This window comes from Mirounga leonina, unplaced genomic scaffold, assembly GCF_011800145.1.
Source record: "Mirounga leonina isolate KUSES-001 unplaced genomic scaffold, KU_Mleo_1.0 Mir_150, whole genome shotgun sequence".
Taxonomy (NCBI): domain Eukaryota; kingdom Metazoa; phylum Chordata; class Mammalia; order Carnivora; family Phocidae; genus Mirounga; species Mirounga leonina.
The window spans coordinates 5,434,437-5,460,337 of NW_023270374.1; the positions used below are offsets into that span (position 1 = coordinate 5,434,437).

General features: G+C 41.0%; 1 protein-coding gene across 1 annotated transcript in view; it reads right to left on the bottom strand.

The window, feature by feature from the left end:
- The window catches only part of CFAP61 (cilia and flagella associated protein 61), a 296,310-nt gene that overhangs the window by 47,709 nt on the left and 222,700 nt on the right, over window positions 1-25,901 (bottom strand). Inside the window, exons 21-23 of the mRNA XM_035006518.1 lie at window positions 14,265-14,592; window positions 12,797-12,888; window positions 5,458-5,663 (exon numbers count right to left, since the gene is read on the bottom strand). Of these exons, the coding sequence (XP_034862409.1) occupies window positions 5,458-5,663; window positions 12,797-12,888; window positions 14,265-14,592 (626 nt within the window). The remainder of the gene's footprint in view (window positions 1-5,457; window positions 5,664-12,796; window positions 12,889-14,264; window positions 14,593-25,901) is intronic.

Consider the following 25,901-nt stretch of genomic DNA (forward strand, 5'->3'; position numbering starts at 1 on the left):
AAATAGGCCATTCGAGTGTTTGGGGAAGTGCGGAGGGCAGCGGGGCTCGCAGGAGGAGAGGGCCATGTGAGGGCAGTCTTTGAGAGCTGAGCATGTTAAGATGTGAAAAGAGGTGATTTAATCAAGGTTTACGAGCATCTGATGGGCTCACACAAAGAAGCTAGGGCAAGACCTATTCACGCCGCCAGGAGAAAGGATGCTACAGACTGTTAATTAATATAAGGGGGGAGGGATTCAGTAGGCAAGACCTTGTTTTTGCAGGGCCATCCATAAGTGGGGGAAATGAAGATGAGGCAGAGTTAAGAAAGAAAATTGGGCACGGGACATGCCTTGTTAAAGCCTGCAGCAGACTTCTCTCCCCTCCACCCCAGGTTCCCATTTTGTGACTTCTCCCCAGTCTCACCGAGGCTCCTTCTGCCCCCATGTCCCCAGGGAGGAACAGTATCAGCAGGGCGGGAGGGGCTGCTCATTCTAAACACTCTCACGGGACTCAGCATGCAGGGTTTGCAAAGTCTGTGGTAGGTGTGTGTATGCTCGCGCAGGGAGATGCTGCGGGACACGAGCGCTCCTCAGGGGAAGAGGGCATTCTAGTCACACATTTGTTACGTGACTTTAAATGCGGACTGGTTCAGAAAGGAACGAATGATAAAAATGGGCTCCCTTCTTTTTCCAAAGTGGCAAGCCAATCAGTTGATGAATTTATTTCTCTGTCTTACACACACACACACACACACACACACAGAGTCACCGGTGGTGGATTTGTTCTCTTCACTGTTAATGATCTGTCCTGGCACTCCAAGGTGAAAACAAAGAATAAAATCCAGGCCAGCCTGGGCCCCAGACCCTCAGCGGCACTGCCATCCTGGGGCAGGTGTCCAGCCGTGGATCATGACTGCTCAGCCAGCACCACGAGTTTCCAAATGGCTCCAGGCAAGCCTCTGCACAGGCAGCCACGGGGCCCTGACTGCTACAGCATCTGCCCCCGGGGCTGCCACCGTTCCCGCTGGCCCTGCCAGGGCTTGCTCTGTCCTGGCCCTTGATGGGGCGGGAATGGGTGGGGGGAAATGGAGGGAAAGGCTCCCGAGGGGTTCTTTGAACCTGAGGAGGCACCTGATCTTGACATCTCATCCGTCTTGCAAAAGGAGCAGCTGATTGATGGTCAGCTCCCCCCTCCCCTTGCCCCGGCTGGAGGATGGTGGCCCTAGACGTGGTGGAACAAAACTGGCCTGAATTCGAACAAGAATACTGCTGGTGCTGCCGAGGTCAGGGCAATCATCGGTAATCACACTGTGGCCAAAATAAGCGAAACCATTTGCCCTTCCTGCTTGCAAAGAACCCTGCCAGTCTGTCTGACAACAGACAGGGCAGGCAGTGGTGGGCCAAAAATTAGCACTGGGGCCTGGCAGCATTTCATGGCACTTGAAAAGAATGTGGCCACAGCTGCATGTACACACTAACACACGTATGGGAGTGACTGACAAGGCATGGCGATGGCCTCAGTATGTCACTTAACCATACTCAGTGACCTCTGATGACCAGCCACCATCTTCCTGCCTGCCTTACTTCTTTCTTACAGATGGCAGTTGGCACATCGGGATATGGCCCATCCTCGTGTTGTCTCATTTTGCCATCCCAAATATTCACTCTTAGCAAATCAAATTAACTTTTAAAATTATTACTATCATCAGTTAACAGCTGCGCCCCGACCAGTGGTCCCAAGCTTACAGAGTCCATTTCAGCACCACCTTCTTCTCAGGGAAAAACAAACTAGCTAGGGCTTTTGAATTTGGTCAAATGTGAAAACATTTTCTCTTCAGGGAAGATTTTTGACATATGGCTCCCCTTCAAGTAAAAATTTTCTTTAACAATCGACTGATTCCCCTCTAGTTCAGTATTTTGGGTGAGGTTAAAGCAACAATAAAATCCTATGTACAAGCTAAGGAACAAATGTGTTCATTTTTATAAATACTTGTATTTTTCTTTATTTTAAACAAATATTGGAGTCAAGTCTATAAAGATTTGAGGAGGGAAAGCCTTTGATTAAGAAATTTGATACTTTACCAACTTTGATATTATACTAAAATATAGTTTATAATCGGAGGCATATAGGAAAAGATCCTCATATATGAAAGGTTTCAAAAATTAAGTACTCTTTGCAGAAAACAATAAAAATCCATGTGTGATAAAAATGCTTAGCAAGCCAGTAATAAAAGGAAACTTTCTTATCGTGATAAAGGGCATCCACAAAAATATATCGCAAATGTCAAACAGTTCATATTGAACATATATATTCCCTTTAAGATTAAGAATGAGGCAAGGGTGCCATCTCTCACTACTTCTGTCCTACCTTTTGCTGCAAAGCTTAGCCACTGTAGCAAATAAGAAAAAGAAATAAAAGCTATAAAGATTGGAAAAGAGGAAACAAATTGTCATTATTTGCAGATGATACAATTTTTCTGTGTGGAAAATCTAAAACAATATATAGGGAAATGATATGAATAAATAAGAGAGTTTAGCAAATTTGCAGAATGTGAAGCCATACAAAAAGTGCATTTCTATGCACTATATAGCAGCAATCAAGCAAATGGTTATTTATAACAGCAATAAAAATATAAAGCACTTTGGGTTATATCAAACAAAAATTTTGCAAGCCATCATGGAGAAAATTTTAAATCTTTCTTGAAAGATACTAAAGACACCTAAATAAACCAAGGCCTATACTATGTTATATCATAACATATGGGCTTAATATCAAAGATGTCAAATATCAAAGATGTCAGTTCTGACCAAATTGATCTAAGGTTCAGTGCATTTCTTATCAAATCCAGTGGGGCTTTTCATGGAGCTTCACAAGTGTACTATAAAACTATTGGAAGAAGAAAGAGACAAAAATGCCCAAGACACCCTGAAGAAGATGAACAGATTACATTAAAATTAAGAATTTCATTTTAATTCTGTTAACTGACACCATAAAGTGAAAAGACGAGGCTCATAGTGTTAAAAATATATAACTAACATGAGTGTGTATCCAGAGTATATAAATAACTCCTGTGAATGAGTAAGAAGACAACCCAAAAGAAAAATGGACAACTGTCATAAATGGGAGTTTCCCAGAAACGATCACAAATGGCCCATGAACAAATGAAAAGACACTGAGTTGTGTTACTAGTCAGGGCAGGGAAATTAAAACCACAGGAGGATACCTTTCCACACCACCAGAATGACCACATTTTTGAGTCCAACAGTGCCACAGGTGGACCGGGCTCTGGAGGCATTCTCTAGCATGGTGGGTGGGAGTTTACGTACATACAACTACTTTGGGGAAAATTTTAGCACCTCCTAGTACACCCAAAGGAAGTCCTCAATGTGAGTGTGCCCAAAGCGTCCATGGCATTGTTTGCAATGACACCAAGCTGGGAACAAGTTAAACATCAATCAGTCGAACAGACGAATGAGCTGTGACAGTAGTATGAGGGAATATTATACAGCAGGGTAAACAAATGTGCGAGAGGGAGAGTTGACTTTTTCTACCTAGCCACGGAATTGACTCAAAAGTAAGAAAAACAAATTAATTTATTATTAGGAAATCATATCTATGTGCTACACTTCTAAAACAAGGGTTGGCCTGGCACTTGCTTTGGTATAAAGTTTTATTGGGACACAGCCACGTCCATTTGCTTATATATGGTCTGTGGCTGTGTTCACACTACAACGGTAGAATTGGATACTTGTGATGAGGTTGTATGCCCACAGAGCTGAAAATATTTACTATTCGGCCCTTTATAGAGAAAGTTTGCAGATCCCTGCTTTATAGGAAAGAAAGGGAGTGATTAACCAATCCTCATGTTAGTTGTTAACTTCCAAGGACACAGACCAGGTGTGATGAAAGAGGGCTTCTAACATCCTGAAGTAAGGAATCCTTTAAAAAACATTTTTTTTTTAATTTGAGAGAGAGAGAGAGAGAGTGTGAGTATGAGCACAAGTGGGAGGGGAGAGGGAGAGAGAATCTCAAGCAGACTTCCCCCTTAGCGCGGAGACCAACACGGGCTCAATCTGTCCACACTGAGATCATGGCTGAGTAGAAATCAGGAGTTGGAGGCTTAAACAACTGTGCTACCCAGGTGCCCCCAGGAATTCTTTCTTAAGAAAGGTGGGATGGCCGGGGTGCTTGGGTGGCTCAGCTGGTTAAGCGTCTGCCTTCAGCTCAGGTCATGGTCCCAGGGTCCTGCTCAGCGGGGAGCCTGCTTCTCCCTCTCCTTTTGCCCCTCCCCCTGCTGTACTCTCTCTCTCTCAAATAAATAAATAAAACCTTTAAAAAAAAAAAAAAGGTGGGAGGGACACAGAATTCTAGTATTATTATCCCTTAAAGTGTACATATATGTTTTATATACTTTTTTGTTTGTATGATGTATTCTACAATTTAAACATAGTTTTTAAAGATTTTATTTATTTATTTATTTATTTATTTATTTATTTATTTGAGAGAGAGAGAGAAAGAGAGCATGAGCAGGGGCTGGGGGGAGATGGGGAGGGGGCAGTAGACTCCCCACTGAGCATGGAGCCCAACTCAGGACTCGATCCCAGGACCCTGAGATCATGACCTGAGCCAAAGGCAGACACTTAATCAACTGAGCCACCCAGATGCCCCAGTTTAAACATATTTTTAAGAGGAAAGAGAGATTGCTCCTGATCCTGGCAGTCACCACCTTGGGTACTGAGAACTTTGGAATTCTATGTCCTACATCTATATCTAATACTGGCCTTGTCATTATTTTGTTTTGTGCAGAGAAGGAAGTTCTCCTCACCTTTCTAAGCAACAGACTGTGTCCAGGAATAGCTTTCTACTCTAAAATTCTAGCCCTCCCAGGGGATAGGATGAAAAAGTGTCTTAGCATTTAAAAAGACAGAGGCATAGATCACCCAGTCTAACCACCCTGCCATGCAGAATTCCCTTAACAATGTCTTATACAAATGGCCTCCCCCTTTGCTTAAGCACATGCTGGGAGGAAGGCTGGGGTCACAAATAGCCTCTCTGTGGTTGTGGAATTCCCACCAGGACCAAGGGCTTCCATATCCTGCTCCCAAATCTCTCTCTTCAATTTCTGACTACTCTTAGCAGCCCCATGTTGAAAGGGACTCGAATATCATCTCATCTGGGCCTGTCTGTGGTGTGGAGGCTGTGCTTGGATGTATCTGGGATCCAGGCCTGTGTGTGGCCACGGGGACCATATGTGGACATGTCAAGAGTCCATGCATTTCTCCATGTGACCCTCCACTCTCAGGCCAATGCTAGTGGTCAGATACTCTCTGTTATCTTAGAATAAAATTTCTGCCACTCTAGCCTCTCCCATGGGTTCCCGTTTGGCTTTCTGGTTCATCACAAAACACATCCCTCATTCACAAGACATTATAAATGTTTGCACAGTCTTAGTAAAGTAAGTGTAATGTTCAACTTACCTGTAGAGATCTGGGATCAGCTTGTCCTCATACCGAGCACATAGGTTGTTGAGAAGTTGCTCATGCTGGCCAAATAGGCGGATGTAGTTGGAGGCAGGGAAAGGCTCTTTAGAAAGGCACGTGATGGTTTCCACCATTTTATACTTGTTGATATGTATTCGGAAGTAAGTCCCATTTTTTGCATTACCTGTTACTATTTCTAAACCCTGGTGGGGAGTGGGGAGTGGGGAGTGGGGAGTGTGTGTGGGGGAAATCAGAAAAAAACAGCATTAGAAACATTTCCGGACTTTGGGAACTTTATCATAGCAATTTATTTTTCATATGTAACAGACAGTTTACATCTTACAACATGTTGCAAATGACAGTAATAGATAGTGACTAAACTCAACAGAAGCTAACCCTGTGTCAGCAACCACATACTGGACTTAATGACTAAATGTTCCTCGGGATATTTTAAACTGTGATTGCATTGTTCCACGTTTCCAAATCAGTTGCTAGGTTACAACCAATTCTCTGCTATTCAATACCCCGCACAGCTAGTACAAGGAACTGGGTTTATTCTCTTCTGTGAGATGTGTTAAGATTGTTAATTTTTAAAATTTTTTTCACAGCACCGTTTTTGAGAGCAACCTCCTAGTCAACAATTATCGGAAAGAATGTCAGGTTTTTTAAAAAAGTTTATGTTGGGGAGGCTCAGTTGTTTGGTCAGGTCTGTTCCCAGGAAGAAGGTTCAAGTTCACGGGCAGGAAGTACACATGCACTTGCCGAAGGCTACTTGTTAGTTTGTAAGTTGTCAAAGGTGCGGATGCATGGCTTTGTGACCCCTAGAAGCTGGTTAAAACTGCCACGTGAACCCACATGGAAAGGGAAGATGCTGCTCGATAAATCCCATGTCACAATCACTTTTTCCATTTCAGCCCCTAACAGCTACTGACCTACCAACCGGAGCATGCTCCCCACCAGCTCAGGCAACCAAACTGAGAACCCTCAGTGGAAAAACATGGGTGCTGTTGGTGGCAGCTGAATGTGCACTTTGCCCCTAGACTCTGAACTTAGTACACAGTTACATTAAATAAAGCTTTCCTGAGAGCATATAGATTTAAGCTTTTGCTCTGCACATGAATGTGGCATTTTAGAAATCCAAGGCAAGTTGGACTATACTGATCCCAAACATTTACTTAGTCCTGGACATCCCCTGTGGATTTTGTCTAAACAAGGACACATGGTTTAACTGAATTTTTAAATAAATTGAAACAACTGGCGGGTGTTTGGGCATCACATGGCAAGCCCTAGGGAGGAATCAGCCAATGGAAAGGGCACACGGTGAGATATACAGGAGAGATGTCAGGTAGACCCTGGGTCAACCCCACGTATGTGTGTGAAACTGGGTATCTGGGGGTCAGGGAGAGAGCAGATATGGCTTAGGAAAGGCGTTGGGGTGGCACCTTGAGGGAGGTGCAAGTCATCCATCACTCACAGAGATGGATGGATACAGACAGGAAATCTACCTCCATAGCAACGCGGAAGGCATCAGCTAACAGGACAAGGGTACATCCACACAATGGGATGCAACACATCCAACAAAGATCATTGGGAAACTATATTCCACAACAGGAAAATATGTTTACAGTACATTTGAGACTATTGAAGTATAGTATAAAAAGTTATATTTTACAACTTACACAGTATCGTTCTATTTTTATAAACATACATAGTATCATTCTATTTGTTTTCTATCAACACTTTAACTGTTCAAGTGGTCAATTTCTGTGGTTGACTGACTAGGTCACTGTTAGTATTTCTCTTTCTGCTCATTTGACTATCTGTCCTTTCTATTTTTTAAAAATGACTATCACTTCTAACATGATAAAAAGTTATTTTTAAATACAGTGGCTGTGTTGTGGCAAGGAATCAGAGAGGGAGAGAGAGAAAGAGAAATGAAACAGAGCAGAAGGAGCAAGGGAGAAGGAAGGAAGGAGGGAAGGAGGGACCCTGGAAGGGAGGAGTTGGATGCGGAAGAGTGGGGCTTGTTTGAACTCAAGAAGAGTCTGGAAAAGGCCAGGCCTGAGCCACTGGCTGTAGACGGCCTGTTCTCTGTATCCGATCATAGCCCTCACCCTCTGCTCCTGCCGCAAGTATTTCTCTAGTCCTAGAGAGCCCCCACAAACTTTCTTCCATCAGATGTGTTTCCTCAAGTCTTGACTTCTCAAACTGAGCAATGATCTCCCAGAGTGGGGGCATGTGACATCACAGGGTCAGCTTTACCTGGCAGCCCATTGAAGCAAAGGCTATTTCTGAATTAAATACACAAGGCGCTATGAGAGTGAAGAATGTGCCCACCACCTGTGTTCCTAAGATTAAATACAAGACTTTAAAGACCATTTGAGTTTGGCAATCGCAGCTTTAGGCTTAGCTGCCTCCCTTCCACCCCAGGCGTGGGAGGTGAACTTTTTTCCCAGGAGAGGTGCCTAGGTGAAAGTCGAGTGAGTCTCTGAGGAGGGGCTGCTCCCTGGCCTCGGTGGTAGGGCAGCTGTGGGGTCCAGGAGAGGGGTCACTGCAAAGAGCTCCGGCATAGATTTAGTGCCAGGTGTCCCCAGGGCTCACTGGGGTCTTGGCCCCTCCACCTTCTCTATAAGATTTCTTTAAGCTGAAGGATTAAGGAAGGGAACCCAGGCATTAAAGGGGCATACCCTGTGATCCACCCATATGACAGACCGGGACTTTGCAAAGCATTTCACTTCTGCTCACGAGGACTCTTTGTTTAGGGGGACTGATTTGGCCAAGGCTGAGCACCTCAACACAAGGACCACAGTAACTGAGTTGGTGGTGTCTTGACAAGTTTTTGTGGAGCTGAAGTTGCTCCACAGGAGGGTGATACAGTCAGCATCGCTTTCAATGATTTGTTGTCATGGTATCTGTTGGGGGTTGTTTGGTCTTATTTTTTAATTTAAAGATTGAATGACAGTCTTTGGGTTGCCTCTGTATGTCTTCGCACATTATAGCTATGAGGGCTTTAAGAGGGCAGAAAGCAGCCATGCTGTAGTGGAACAAAATGACCATGCCGTGCTATGAGAGCTAATCTCAACTATGGAAGTAATTTTGTCCATTTTAATGAGATCTGGCACTGTGCTAGCATAACCAGGGGGCCGTTCTGGGAATGTGGAATGCATCGAAATATTTTTCATTGACATTAAAGACAAGCCATCTACAGATGGGCTTCTCAGACACAAATTACTCTGATAGGGCCAGGCAGACTTATCTGAATTTCCTAGGTCATTCCTAGTCACAGTTACTGACAGACTAGGAAAATCCAGTGAAGTCCAGAACTCTTTCTGCCTATCGACACAGAAAATGGCTCCACAAAATGATGGCTTGAGGCAGCTTCCAGCCCTGCCACCCCATAAGGCATTTTGAGGTAATGATGATTTCATATACTTTCCAATTCTGTGGGATGTGTCTAGTTGCTTCCTTTATTTTAAGTATATAAATAAATTTTTAGGAAATGTGGATCTTTTTTTTTTTTAAACATGGATCTTGAATTTAAGATTTTGGCAGAGTAACTGGTTCTGGTGTAGTATTTTTCCCCCTTCCTTTTTCCTGAATACAATTATCCTTTTGAGTTCTTTATGATTTTGACAAAGGTTGGAAAATGGCTCTGGAATTCATGCCAAATGGAAGACACAGGAGTAATCAGACTTGGTGTGCAAGAAATCAAGTCCCCAGCTCTCGTGATGAACACACAATTTTTAAATTTGATGGTATCCAAGGCAGAATTTGTTGTGACAAATTTCTTTATTCCATGGTGTATAAGCCAACAAAGCATGTGGACTGGAATCTGTAAATTAGTTTATTATGTAGGGGTTCCCTTTCTTCTTTTTGTCAGGTTACCTCTCAGAGAGCTCATGAATTACTAAAGTGTCTTCTTACTTAAATATTCCAATTAGTGAGTGCTATAAAAGTCTGGTAAAATTCATCTGCACTACATTTATTGTAAGAATAGCAATTCAGTTTCTCTAGTGAAGTATTGTTCAATGGGCTCCATTCTCAATCAATTGGTTATATTTAGGTGACTGCCTGACCATTTTGGCAACAATTTTACTTAATCAAATTAATTCCAACCCTAAAAGATTGCCATGGAACCATCCTACATTTTTTTTTCTTGGAGAATAAAATGGAAAAAATCTGTTTAGATCTTCTGTACTAATTAAAAAGGAGGCCCACCTGGCAAAATGGTTAATTAAAGTCAGGGGTCCTGTTCAAATACTGTCATAGCACCAGCCAAAGAATCTATTTAAGTTGCATTCTTATTAAAACTCATTATCTTTTTTTTTAAAAAAAATCCCTTTTTAAGGGGGTCTTTATTAAAAACCTCCTCTGACTTTATTCAGAGAGAGGGCCAGGGGTTCATAAATAAATCACACTGCATTGAGGAAATCACACAGTGTCCTTGAAGAATCTGATTCTGTCTGAAACCAAGTCCAATATTTTCTAGCTCTTGAACCTAATATTTGAGTCCAGTTATTTATCTCTGATGACCAAAGTGCTCAGCCTCTGAACACAACATCTGGGCTTCATCCTATCTATCTAATACCCCACGTCATTGGTAGGAGATTGTATTTTCCAAAGATGGCCACAACAATGTCCCCCATCCCACATACTCATCTGCAATATGACCTTGACACTCTTCCCATTGAGAGACGACCTCTATGTCCTCTCTCCGTCAATCCCGGTGGGCTGTGACTGCTTCAACAGATGGTGTGGGGAAGTGACACTGTGTGACTGTGGTCATAAGAGGCACTGAATCTCCACTTGCACTCAGAGCCCTGAGCCATCAAGTAAGAAGTCTGACTACTCTGAGGCTGCCATGCTGTGAGGAAGCCCAGGCAACCAGGATAGTGCGGGTATGATGCTCTGGTCAGCACTCCCCGTGACTGAGTCCTCCCAGCCCAGCTGAGTACAAGCCTTCAGAGGATCTGCCCACTGAGTCACAACTAATCTTCCAGTCTTCCCAGCTGAGGCTCCAGACACCGTGGGGTGGGGACAAGCCATTCCCACTGTGTCCTGTCCAAATTCCTGACCCACAGAATCTGTGAGCAGAATCAAATGGCCATTTCATGTTGCTAAGTTTTATTACACAGCAATAGACAGCATAACACTATTCTCTATGATCTTTTCTTTATTTGCAAGAAAATCTGGAATCAGACCATGTATACAGGATACACCTAAAAGAATCTGGCAGAAACCCAATGGAAATAAGTTTTAAATACATAGCATCTATCCTTCCCCTGCAAGAACCAGGTTTCATTATTTATCTGAAACTGTGATTGACAACAACATCCACCACTGACTAGTTACCTGTTTTGTTCCTTAAAGGCACTGTTACTTTATATGTGATCCCTAACAGAACCAGAAATATAGAGAAGTTGGTAACTTGTTCAAAGTCCAGGGGAAGTACACGAAGAGTGGGGATTCTGATTTCCAGAAGGGAGAAAGGTGAGAGGCAAATAGCCTGTGCCATTTTGAGTCTGCCTCCCTTAAAGGAATTTTCCAACAGCTTCTACTTACATCTCATTGGCCAAAACCTGCCGCAAGGCTAGCCCTATTCTCAAGGAAATCTGGGAAATGTATTTATTTTACATTGGTCAGCCTATTAACCCTCAAAAATATTCAGGGTAAGAAAACAGGCAACTTATATTGGGTTCCTGGGTGGCTCAGCCTTTAAGTGTCTGCGGGAAGCCTGCTTCTCCCTCTCCTATTCCCCCTGCTTGTGTTCCTGCTCTTGCTATCTTTCTCTCTGTCAAATAAATAAATAAAATCTTTAAAAAAAAAATAGGCAACTTAGTGTCTGCCTCACTGACAAAAAAGCAAACATGACACATCAGAAAGGCAATCCCCAAATGACAGCAAACACCAGTTTGGGACCATCTGCCAGATGATAATCTGAGGAGGTTGCTGACTGACCAACCACACTGCATCCTTTCTAGTTACCTTGAACCCAGGGGATATCCCACTCCACAGCTTCTGCTTTTCCTGGATGGACCTTCTGGGATAATTCAGGCAGAGCAGGAGAAAATGGGTTCTGGATGGACATCCCAGACCCTAAGCAATGTATTTGTACATTGCCACAAAGGTGGTTAGTTATCTATTGGTGCATCACAGATTACCTCAAAACTTAGCGACTTACTGTCCTTCAGCAGGTGAATGGATAAATAATTTGTGTTCCATCCAGACAATGGAATATTATTTAGCACTAAAAAGAAATTCCCTATCAAGCCATAAAAAGACATGGAGGAAACAAAGGCACATTACTAACTGAAATCATACTGTGTGATTCCAACTATATGACATTCTGGAAAAGTCAAAACTATAGAGACCGTGAAAAGATCAGTGGTTGCCGGAGGTTGTGGGGAGGGATAGATGAATAGGCAGAGAACATAGGAATTTTAGAGCCATGAAACTACTCTGTATGACAGTGTAATGGCGGACACATCATTATACATTTGCCCAAACACATAGAATGTTTAACACCAAGAGTGAACTCTAAAGTAAACTGTGGACTTTGGGTGACAATGAGGTGTTGATGTAAATTCATCCATTGTAACAAATATACCACTCTGGTGGGGGTGTTGATCACTGAAGAGGTTATGTATAAATGGAGATGGGGTACCTGAGAAATCTTGGTACTTTCCTCTCCATTTTGCTGTGAACCTAAACCTGCTCTAAAAAATATTCTATTAAAAAACACTTAATGTCTTAAAACAACAATAAACTATTACCTCAATGTTTGGGAGTCAGAAATTAGGAGCAGCTTAGCTTAGGGGACTCTGGTTCAAGGTCTCCTATAAGTTTATAGTAAAGATGTCTGCTGGGGCCACATCATCTGAAGCCCTGACTGGGGCTAGAGGATCCATGTCCAAGGCAGCTCCCTCACATGACTGACAAATTGCTAATGGCTGGTACAGGAATCCTCAATTCCTTACCACATAGGCCTCTCCAATGGGTGGCCTGGGTGACCTCACAACATGGCAGTAAGTGATCCAGGAGGGTGCAAGTTAGAGCTGTAATATCTTGCATGACTTAGCCTTAGAAGTCACACACTGTCATTTCCACAATATCCTGCTGGCTACACAGGTCAGCCCTATTTCATGTGGGAGGGGACCACACAAGGGCATGAATACCAAAGGGCAAGAATCATGGGGCCATCTTGGGAGCTGGCTACCACAGTGGTTTTTCTGATGAACCAGTACATTATACTGAAGACTCTGAATAGAGAATTTCATCCCCCTGTAAACAAAGTGTTATATTTGAAAGTAAAATGAAATTCAGGAATAATACTTACAAAATTAGGCTGGGCCATTTGTACCTCTAAGGGAGTTGGAATGGCAGGTTTGGCAATATGCAGATAATGGTAAGACCCAGGAAGAATGCCTCCTACAGGAAATGGCAGATTTTCCAGATTTTAATTTAGTTTTTAATGAAGTGGTAATGGAGTTTATATATCTGTATATAGCACATAGGACATAGGATAAACAGAGATGCCTACCATGGTGTATGCTACTCAAACTATCCCCCTAAAGTACTAGTATTAGCAAGAAACTACCTGAGATTGATGTTATTTAACAAAATCAGTGTGAATGTGCCATTATACCCCATAATATAGCCAGCAATGCCCCAGGAAGATGTGCCAACCTAATCCTGTGTATCCTGTGATTTCCCATAACCCCTGGCACTCTAACCTATGCCTGCCAAAGCCAGACCAAGACCTACAGAGGTCTTAAATGTTGCAGTGATATTCTCATTCCCTTTCACTCTTTCATTATGTAACCAAAATATTAAAGTGGATGTTATTAAGGAAAATCAACAAAGTTCTTGTTCAATACTTTAGAAAATTATCATTATGAAATTCTTACTATTTCTAGCTTGTCCCATAGTATGAGCTTGATCTAATTCTGGTCTTTGACACCCATCACTTCTCTTCTTTTCCCATGGCTACCACCTTTCCTAAGTTCTCAATCCAAAGTGAGATACAGAGCAGGATCTATCAGAGGCCATTTAGTTAGGTAGAAAATGACAAGGACTGGTATGCAGGGCTTATGTCTCTTTATCTCATGTTTTGTTTACTGGATTAGGGTCTATTGACACCCTAGGGGTCCATGGATGGCTTTAGAGGTTGGTCCATCAACCTCTTGGAAATGAACTTAGAATTTTGTAAATATGTGCATTTTGTGGTAGAAGGTACACAACATTCAAAGACACTACTTTCAAAGATATTTCTCATCAACCAAACACAAAGAAATCCTGTATTACTCATATGATGATCTCCTTAGGTGTCAATATGGCTTAGGGGATGAAAGTGGACTGTTTTTACAGTTGTGAATGGTTTGGTTTATTCATCTAGATAAGAGGCCAAGGCCTGGGATGCTTGGAAGGGTCTACTTATCTCTGAGCTTATAGTGAGAACAAAAGTTTAGCAAGATGTCAGGGCACTGCCCCACTAACCAGTTGTGAGTAACCTTTGGGCAAGTTACTGATTGTTCCCGGTCTCTCTTTACGTACCTGTAAAATGGGGACCACAGTTATGATGTGATCCATACTGCATGCTCAAAATACAAAGGACCACAATGAAATGCCAGGTCCATAATAAATGTTTAAAAATGAGACTGAGCCCTCCTCTGTCACTGTGCAAACCCACTGAGAGACAGAGGAGCCTCCTCACCAAGCCTAAGAGAAACATGGAGGGCTGCCCTGAGCACTGACCCAGATCCAATGTGGCTTCATCAGAGGGAAGAAGGTGGCCTACTACACACCTTGGATCTTGGCTCCCTTGTACATGGGGATGAGTCGGTCAAGATCAGCCGGCGGCTCAGTCACAGGTTCAAGGGTTGGGTCAAAGAGACTGAGCATAGCTGCTGCCAGCTGGAAGCCAATTTCTTTGGAACTGAAGCTGCTATGAGTCCACTCATTTGAGTAATATTTATTGGAGAATTTGGTGAGGGAGCCAGCAGCTCTGATGGCTATGTCGTTGGTGTGGAAGTTGGTATCAATCACAAGTCGGCCGTCATAGACAAGACATGCATCATTGAGTGCTTTAAATGTTTCATAATCCACATTCTTCTCACAGAAGCTGAAGAACATCTACAAAGCAAACACTCATTTTATTACTTAGTTATCACTCTTCATTTTACTTCTCAAGAATGTGAATAGTCTGCAGAGCACCTTATTATTGGGGGCATACAAAACACCAAACCAAAACAACAACAACGTTTACTCTACGAAAATGTCATAATGGTGTGGTGTGTGTGTGTATGGAGAGAGAGACAGACAGACATACAGAGGGAGAGAGTCTGCCTTTGGTATGAAGAACAAATTAAGATACCTAATATCACTCCTTTTTGTAATCACTCAATTTAGACATCCAGTGGAGAGAAGAATGCCAAGTGATGGAATATCTCTCAGAAAAGTATTTTTTTTTCCCCTGTAAGGAGATTTACATCCATAGAGACACCACTTTTCCCTCATTTGCCTATATTTTGAATAGCTCTGTCTCAGCCTTCTTCTATTTTCCTTTTCCTGTGTCTGACATTTAAGTTTCTCCAGATTCCTTCTTGGGGTCACCTCATTCAGTCTTGAATCTTCAGATTGCCTCGTTCCTGCCCTTTTAAACCCAGAAAGCCCATCCCTGAAGGATGCCCCAGAGAGGATGAGAGCCCCATCAGCCTCAGTATCTACCAGGTCTGGGCTCCTGCCTTGTTCATTCCTGACCTGGCATGGAAGATAGTCATTCAGTAAATATTTATGGGGTGCCTACCCTGTGACAGGCACCGTGTTATAGAGGTACCCAAAACACCTCTGCACACTCCTTAGAAGTGACCTGTATGCCCCCTCCATTCTCTATCCAAATTTCAATGCTAACTTGCGCTTATCTGTATATCTTCTTCCATAGCGATGTTGAAAGTCATTAAGGCAGTCCAAGTTAGGTGTTTTTAAGTTTCCAGTTTCACTGAAATAGTTTAGTCATTTTTATCTCTACCTAAATATAGTTTGCCACCTTATTAAAAGCCTGCTAAAAAATGAACATAAGTCATGGGTCCTCATCCTTACTGATAGACATCATACTCCCTGCTTCCTTCACATGCCTGCTTTATGCACCTCACTTACCTATTATGTACAGACATTAGCTGCCTTGGGCCAGAGATACTTCTCTTCCATATCCTTTTCCTATGCCCATGAATGGTGCATGAATGATGAATGATCCTACAGTAGCCACTGGTCATGTGTGACTATATACATTTAAATCTAAATTAATTAAACAAAATTAAAAATCCAGATCCTCAATTGTAGTACCTATTTTAAATGACCAAAAGCTATAATTGGCTAGTGGCTGCCATACTGAACAGCACAGATACGGACCACTTCCATCAGTTCTATTGGACAGCATTGGACTCGGATCCAGCATCTCTGTGATGTCTTTTGTTCTCCCTCGGGGAGCTCCTAGGGCCTTTGCTCTTTTCCCAATCTCTATTCATTCAGACATCCAGTGGAGATAAGAATGCCAAGTGATGGAGTATCTCTCAGAAAAGTAATTTTTTTCCCCTGTAAGGAGATTTACATCCATAGAGACACCACTTTTCCCTCATTTGCCTATATTTTGAATATAGGCAAAAATATATTTTGAATAATCTAACCCTATCCCAGTTACTCCCACCCCAGGCAGCTTCTTCAAGTCTCTTTAGAATTTGTTCTGCTTTATAACTCTTACTCAGTGACCACAGGAAAATACATTTTTCTGAGTCTTTCTCTGACTCTGGATCTTTCTGTCTCTCTACTCCTCTTTTTTCTCCCTTCCACTATGTTCCCATGATTATAAAAATAGATCTCCCACTCATATAAAATATGGAAAGCCATTTGATTTGAATTGAAATTATACACGAAAAAGAGTATCATCAGGTGCCTGGGTGGCTCAGCCATTAAGCGTCTGCCTTCAGCCCAGATCATGATCCCAGGGTCCTGGGATTGAGCCCTGCATCGGGCTCCCAGCTCGGCGGGAAGCCTGCTTCTCCCACTCCCACTCCCCCTGCTTGTGTTCCCTCTCTCACTGTGTCTCTCTCTGCCAAATAAATAAATAAAATCTTAAAAAAAAAAAAAAGAGTATCATCAACCTCTTGAGCCCTTGAATATACTCAGGAGCCCCCTTCAGCATCCCCACGAAAATTCTTCTACCGACCCAGTTCTTTCCTAATTAAACTTACTTTTAATTAAGTTGCATATTAAATATAATATTTCTTATTTTCCCAGATTTTAAAGATTATTCGTACTGCAATAGTATTATATTGTTTTGGTGTAGGCATTCACAATTTTGTTACACTGGGGATTTCATAGGAGTTTGTGAACCAGACTGAAAACTGAATAAGTAAATCTAACACAGTTCAAGGGAACATGTGTTCTAAGTTACAAACCTCTCAAGTGCAACTCATGCACTCCTTTAATGCCAACTTAACATTACAATACTGGATAAAAATATGAAGTAGAAATATCTGGCCACACTAGTGTTGTTCTGAATGAATATTTAAGAGTACTTTTATTTATAATTCTGATTAGGGAAAGCAAAACTCCCTGGTTAGCAGATCAGGAGTCAGTGATCTGATAAAACTCATTCATTATGCATTTACACAAACACTTCCCATGTTAGGCCCCAAGAACATCTTGGTGAAGAGGATAAACAAGGAGTTTATAATCTAATTGAAGAGACGGACACCAACAAAGTCATCATCCTCACAAGCAGAGGATTTCAGACTGTAATGAATAATATGTAGAAAAGGGAGACAGCCGGCTGGAGGCTGGAGCATCTGGCAGGTACCCAGGAGGCACTTACCACTGGGCAGAAGGAAGCAAGGTATTGATGGGAGTCCAAAATACCATTCAAGAGTTCTGTTTCTGGTATAATGGTGTAAGCCCCTCAGACTAATCCTCTAGCTGATACAACTATAAACCCTGGTCAAAGTACAAAAACTATTACCCAAAGATTCCAATGAGCATTGAAAAGGAGATAGATGGTGTAGGGGAGTAGACACTTGGAACAATGACCAGCATGAGGGTAATTTTCCTTATTTTGGTGGAAAGAGGATAGACTATAGTCACTTTGTGTACTAGTAGAAGAATAAAGATGGTAGAGGAAAGAGTCAGTGAACTTGAAGTTACATCAATAGAAATTACTCAATGTGAAGAATAGAGAGAGAAGAAACAAAGAGATTGAAACAAATGAATAGGGCCATAAAGACCCATGCAACAAGAAAAAGTCTAACAGATATGTGATTGGAGTCCAAGGAGGAGAGGAGAGAAGAATGAAGCAAGAAATAATGGCCAAGACCTTGCTAAAAATTTTTTTAAATTTTTTTATTGTTATGTTAATCACCATACATTACATCATTGGTTTTAGATGTAGTGTTCCATGATTCATTGTTTGTGCATAACACCCAGTGCTCCATGCAGAACGTGCCCTCTTTAATACCCATCACCAGGCTAACCCATCCTCCCACCCCCCTCCCCTCTAGAACCCTCAGTTTGTTTTTCAGAGTCCATTGTCTCTCATGGTTCGTCTCCCCCTCCGCTTTCCCCCCCCTTCATTCTTCCCCTCCTGCTATCTTCTTTTTTTTTTTCTTAACATATATTTCTTAACATATATTGCATTATTTGTTTCAGAGGTACAGATCTGAGGTTCAACAGTCTTGCACAATTCACAGCGCTTACCAGAGCACATACCCTCCCCAGTGTCTATCACCCAATCCCCTCATCCCTCCCACCCCACCCCCCACTCCAGCAACCCTCAGTTTGTTTCCTGAGATTAAGAATTCAGTGAGATCATATGATACATGTCTTTCTCTGTTTGACTTATTTCGCTCAGCATAATACCCTCCAGTTCCATCCACGTCGTAGCAAATGGCAAGATCTCAGTCCTTTTGATGGCTGCATAATATTCCATTGTATATATATACCACTTCTTCTTTATCCATTCATCTGTTGATGGACATCTTGGCTCTTTCCACAGTTTGGCTATTGTGGACATAGCTGCTATAAACATCGGGGTGCACATACCCCTTCAGATCCCTACATTTGTATCTTTGGGGTAAATACCCAGTAGTGCAATTGCTGGATCGTAGGGTAGCTCTATTTTCAACTTTTTGAGGAACCTCCATACTGTTTTCCAGAGTGGCTGCACCAGCTTGCATTCCCACCAACAGTGGAGGAGGGTTCCCCTTTCTCCGCATCCCCGCCAACATCTGTCATTTCCTGACTTGTTAATTTTAGCCATTCTGACTGGTGTGAGGTGGTATCTCATTGAGGTTTTGATTTGGATTTCCCTGATGCCGAGTGATGTTGAGCACTTTTTCATGTGTCTGTTGGCCATTTGGATGTCTTCTTTGGAAAAATGTCTGTTCATGTCTTCTGCCCATTTCTTGATTGGATTCTTTGTTCTTTGGGTGTTGAGTTTGATAAGTTCTTTAGAGATTTTGGATACTAGCCCTTTATCTGATATGTCATTTGCAAATATCTGCTCCCATTCTGTCGGTTGTCTTTTGGTTTATGTTGACTGTTTCCTTTGCTTTGCAAAAGCTTTTTATCTTGATGAAGTCCCAATAGTTCATTTTTGCCCTTGCTTCCCTTGCCTTTGGCAATGTTTCTAGGAAGAAGTTGCTGCGGCTGAGGTCAAAGAGGTTGCTGCCTGTGTTCTCCTTTAGGATTTGGATGGACTCCTGTCTCACATTGAGGTCTTTCAACCATTGGGAGTCTATTTTTGTGTGTGGTGTAAGGAAATGGTCCAGTTTCATTCTTCTGCATGTGGCTGTCCAATTTTCCCAACACCATTTGTTGAAGAGACTGTCTTTTTTCCATGGACATTGTTTCCTGCTTTGTCAAAGATTAGTTGACCATAGAGTTGAGCGTCCATTTCTGGGCTCTCTATTCTGTTCCATTGATCTATGTGTCTGTTTTTGTGCCAGTACCATACTGTCTTGATGATGACAGCTTTGTAATAGAGCTGGAAGTCCGGAATTGTGATGTCGCCAGCTTTGCTTTTTTTTTCAACATTCCTCTGGCTATTCGGGGTCTTTTCTGGTTCCATACAAATTTTAGGATTATTTGTTGCATTTCTTTGAAAAACGTGGATGGTATTTTGATGGGGATTGCACTGAATGTGTAGATTGCTCTAGGTAGCATTGACATCTTCACAATATTTGTTCTTCCAATCCATGAGCATGGAACGTTTTTCCATTTCTTTGTGTCTTCCTCAATTTCTTTCCTGAGTATTTTATAGCTTTCTGAGTACAGATCCTTTGCCTCTTTGGTTAGATTTATTCCCAGGTATCTTATGGTTTTGGGTGCAATTGTAAATGGGATCGACTCCTTAATTTCTCTTTCTTCTGTCTTGTTGTTGGTGTATAGGAATGCCACTGAGTTCTGTGCATTGATTTTATATCCTGCCACTTGACTGAATTCCTGTATGAGTTCTAGCAGTTTTGGGGTGGAGTCTTTTGGGTTTTCCACATAAGGTATCATATCATCTAAGACCTTGCTAAAATTTAACAAAAGTTGTAAGTGTATGGATTCAAGAAGCTCAGTGAATGAACTCTAAACAAGATAATAAATTCAAGAAAAACCATGCTTTGAGACAAAATAAACATGGAACCCCCACAACATCAAGCTGCTGGAAACTGAGGATAAAGAGAAAATTCTAAAAGCATCCAGGGGGAAATGACACATTAAATACAGGGAAACAATGGTTTGAATGATGACAGACTTCTTAAATTAAAACTTTTCCATGTCAGAAGGCGATGGAAAAAACATCTTAGAAGTGTTGAAAGGAAAAAAAAAAGAACAACCTCTCAGGTCATGATTCTATATTCAGTGGAAATATCTTTCAAGAACAAAGGTTAAATAAAGATATTTTCAGAAAGAGGAAAACTGGAGAAGCCATTGCCAGCAGACCTGCAATTGTATGTGCTATAGGAAGTTGTTCAGGGTGAAAGGAAATTATATTGGACGGAAATCTGGATCTTCAGAAATGAAGACAAAACAATAAAATTGGAAAATATCTGGGTAAGCATAAAAGTCTATTTTTCTTCTTAAGTTCTTTGAAATATGTATGACTGTTTAAAACAAAAGTTATACTTTTGTTGGTTTTTCAATGTGTGTAGATACATGTCAAATGTAACAGAAAAGGGTGTCCAGAAAGTGGGGAGAAGGGACTGTATGGTTGCAAGGTTTTTATATTTTATGAGAAATGGTACAATATTAACTCTAACTAGAATGTAAAAGATTAATGATGTATATTATAATCCATAGAGTGACCACTAAAAAATAAAATAAGATATACACCAGAAGCCAACTGAAATAGAATACTAAAAAATACTCTAATTTTTAAAAAGCAGGCAAAAGGGAATAGACTAACAAAAAGCAGAGGAGACAAACAGTAAACCAATAACAAAATGGTAGACCTAAATCTAACTATAAATAATTACATTAAATACTTGTGGTAAAACACTTCAATTAAAATGCAGAAGGAATAGAAAAGCATGGGGTAGGCAGATTTCTAAGCTGGTCCCCAAGATTCCCACCCCTCCTTTTAGGTGTGAACATGAACTAGGACTGTGATGAAAGGATCACCCCCATGATTAGGGGGTGTTCTATGGCATGGCTGACTTTAAGATATGCTCTGTGGGTCTGACCTAATCAGGTAAGCCCTTTAAAAGACACTAGGCTTGTCCCAAAGAAGATGTGAAGTGTGAGGGAGATCTGACATGAGAGAGACTCTCTGTTGCTGGCTTGAAGATGGAAGGAGCCATGTGGCAAGGAATGTGGATGTCCTCTCAGAATGGAGAGTGGACCTTGTCTGAGCAGCAAGGAAACAGGGACTTCCCATCCTCAGCCGCAATAAACTAAATTCAACCAAAGATCCAAGCTCCAGATAGAGCGCAGCCTGGAGCCTTGAGAGTCCCTGAGCAGAGAAGCCAGTCACACCATGACTTCCAACCTGCAGAGCTATGAGCTAACAAATGGATGCTGTTTTAGTTTGCTAAACCTGTCAAACTTGCTACACAGCAATAAAAATACTAACAAAATCTACTTTATGATACCTATAAGAGACACTTTAGATATAAGGACATGGAAAGTAAACCGATGGAAAAAAATAAACCATGCAAACAGTAAACATAAGAAGGATAACAGATAAAGGAAACTTTAAGGGATATTACCAGAGATAAAGGGGCACATTTCATAATGATAAAAAGCACAATTAATGAGGCAGAAATGATAATTACAAATGTTCATGTTCTTAATAACAGCCTCAAAAGAGAAAGCAAAAATTAACAGAATTGAAGGGAGAAATAGAAAATCCCACAATAATAGTAAGAGATATTAATATCTCTCTTGGCAATCAATAGAACTAGATCAAAAAATATCAGTAAAGACAAAGAAGATCCAAATACCACTGTCAACCACACTGAACTAATCATTACTTATATGTGGAATCACTCTTGTACACCAGAAACTAATGCAGCATCATTGTGTATCAACTACCTTTCAATTTTAAAAAATGTTATTTACACTACACTCAACAATGGCAAACTATATTCTTTATATGTTCACAAAGATAGTCCATGTGCTTGGACATAAAACAAGTCTCAATAAATCATAAATGATTAAAATCATACAGAATATGTCTCTGACCACAATGGTATTAAATTAGAAATCAATAAAAATATGACATCTAAGAATAACACACATTATCCAAGGGTCACAGAAGAAATCATAAAGGAGATTAGAAAATATTTTTTGAGCCAAATGATAATGAATACTCAACATACTAAAACTTGTGGGATACAGCTAACACAGAAGAGATTAGCTTTAAATGTGTATATAAATAATGGCTTAAGGTTCTACCTTAAGGAACTAGAAAAAGGGCAAAGTAAATCCAAAGCAAGCAGAAGAAAATAATTGTTAAGAGCAGAAATCAATGAAAAGAGAAAACTGAGAGACAAGAGAAAATTAGTAAACTCAAAAGCTGGTTCTTTGAAAAAGGTCAATAAAGTCAGCAAACATCTAGCTAGACAGAAAACTTTAGATAGTTCTGTGTCTCTCTTCTCTCTCTCTCATCAGCTGGACAAAGAGGGAGAGATTGAACACAAATCTCTAATACCAGCAATGAAATACAGGCTATGCTACAGATTTTAGACTTTACATAGATAATATAAGAGATATGAACAACTTAGTGCCAACATTTAACCAATTTAAAAGAAATGGACAAATTTCTTGAAAAATACAACATACCAAAATTGACATATGAAGAAGCAGAAAATCTGAGTAGCCTTAGAGCTAATGAAGAAATTGAATTCATCAAAAACCTTCCCACAACATAAACTCCAGGCCCAGATGGTTCCACTGGTTAATTCTATCAAACATTTGAGTCTTATACAAATTTTTTCAGAAAACAGAGGAGGAGGAAACATTGCCTAAATTATTTTATGAGGCCAGCATAGCCCAAATACCAAAAACTTTTAAAGACATTACACAAAACCAGAAAGTTACCCAAGGAAAATTATACAAAACCAGGAAAAAAAAACAGATAAGAACCCTCATGAATATAGCTGTAAATTGTTTCAAAAGTTCTTTAAACATTAGCAAATCAAATTTAACAATATATAGAAGGATAATACATCATGAATGACTAGGATTTATTCCAGAAATGTAAGGTTAGCTGAACATTTTGAAACTCAATCCATGTAATTCACCCTATCAACAGCACTAAAGAGATAAGAATATGATCTTTTTTTCATAGACATGAAAAAATATTTGACAAAGAATTCTGTCATTATCATTTTCATGATAAATCTTCTGAGCAAACTAAGAATGAAAGGTTACTTCCTCAGTCAGATAAAAGGCACCAAAGAAAACCACATGGCTAACCTCAATATAAAGGGGTGAATGCCTAAAAGTTATCTTTTGAGATATGGAAAAAGGCAAGAATGTCCATTTTCCCCACTTTCAGTCAACATTTCACTGGAGGTTCTAGCCAGTAGAATAAGCAAATAAATGAAACAAAAGACCTAAATATGAGAAAAAAGTAAAACAGTTCCTACTTGCAGACTATTTATGGACCTAGAAAGCAATTCTAGAACTAATAAGTGAATTTAGCAATGTCTCAGGTTACAATGTTTATATATAAGATCAACTGCATTTCAATTACTAGCAGCAATCGGTTGGAAAACAAAATTTCACAAACCCACTTATAATAGCTCAGATACTGCACAAAGGGAGATATACCAATGGTCAATAAGCACATGAGAAGGTGCCCAACACCATTAACATCATCAGGGAATCACAAATTAAAAACACAATGATACATCATATCATACCCACTAGAATGGCTAAAATTAGAAAGACTGACAATAGCAAGTGCCAGCAAGAATATAGAGCAACTGAAACTCTCATACATTGCTGGTAGAAATATGAAAGGATACAGATACTTTAGAAAACAGTACCGCAGCTTCTTTAAAAGGTAAACATTCACTGACTATATGACCTAGCCGTTCTTTGGATGTGTAGCTAAGAGAAGTGAAAATATGTCTACACAAAGATGTGTACAAGAATGTGCATAGCAACTGAATGAATAAACCAAATGTGATATAGCCATACAGAGGAATACTACTCGGCAATGAAAAGGAAAGAACTATTGATACATGAAATAATCTGGATGAATCTCAATACCATTATGCTGAGTGACAGGAGCCAGATATAAACTAGTACGTAATGTATGATTCCAGGTCTAAAAATTTTAGCTTTAACAGGTACATATGCTTGTGACACCACCTGTTTTAGTTTGCCAGTCCTGCTGGAACAAAGTACCACTTCGCGGGTGGCTTAAAACAACAGAAATTTACTCCCTCACAGTTCTGGAGATGAGATATCCGAAGTCACGGTGTTGTCATGACCATGCTCCCTCCTAGAGCTCTAGGGAAGACTCCTTGCTGCTTGTCTCTTCCTAGATTCTGGTGGTCGCCAGCCATGCCTGCTGCTCCATGACTTACAGCTGCCATCACTTCATCATATGGCCTCTTTCCCCAAGGGTCTCCTCTGAATCAAACCTTTCTCTCCATAGACAGGCACCAGTTATTACATTTAGGGCCCTCCTCAATCCAGTATGTCCTTCTCTTCAGTTGATAACATCTATAAAAATCCTAATTCCAATGAGGTCACATTCACAGGTACTGGGGATTAGGGCCCTATCTTTCGGGGTGGGGGAGACATAATGCAACCCACAACACTGACCACAGTCAAGATAATGAATGTATTCATCCCCACCAAAAGTTTCCTAATGCCCTGACAGAGATGCTACTCAAAGCTGACAGTAGAGGGGAGAAATCTCCTGCCAGCACCTACTGTTAGCCAAACACATATGAAGGTCAGTGAGCAACTAGGGCTGGGAAACATCACCTGCAGAGGCCATTCTTTGTGGTGCAGAGCACAGTGGGGGAAGCAGGAGACTTTACCTGGCTCAGTTTGCTTTAGGATGAAGTTTCAGCAGGAAGGTGTGTTAGATCCAAGGCAGTTGAGAGCATTTGCAAAATGTCTTTGCCATGATTTCAATTTTGATCTAAATAGGGAAATAAAGGCCCAAGGGGGCTGCTAGAGAACCTGTATTCAATTGGTTTCTAGGGGAGGTTTTCTTATACCTCTACTTCCTAAGGAGGGTGTGTGTTTAGCTCCAGAGTTTCCCCAGGATAAACTTGGCACATCTTCCATTATTGTCATTTTGGGGAGAAAATTTGGGTGAAAACATTTGGATTCTTCTTAATTTAAATAGGTATTGTGACATACATGTATATACCATGTCATTTTTACATTAAAATAAAATGAACTTTTTCTGTCTTTTTCACTGCTATGACTCTCACACTTAAGACAGAGCCTAAGACCTAGCAGACGTTCAATAAATATTTGTGGAATGAATGAATAAACACATGTATGAAGGAGCAGAATGCAAAATTTCCATAGATTATCAGGATAAAATGAGGGATTCCAGAGAAATCTCTTTTGCACTGGTGGTCTGCTTTGAGCTCCTGTCTAGATAGACTGTGGGGCGGGTGGGGGATGAGGGTCACCCTCATTTACCTGTGGGGGCATTTGAGTCAGAAGACGTGACTTAGGTAAGGGATTGCTATGAGCCCCCACTGGCTTCCCCCAACCAGTTTGCCCACTAAATGTGGCTAGCATTCTTTACCACAACCAATAATATATACCCTTGACCCACCCAGCCCCACACTCACACTGAACTCAGCCTCCCTTTTGTAAGGGAGGCTTCTCTGTTAGATTGACTGGCCCCGTCCCTCTCTCCCCAACTGCTGGCTTCTGCTAATCTCCTGACTGGCAAATCTGAGGAGGTCAAGCTATTACAA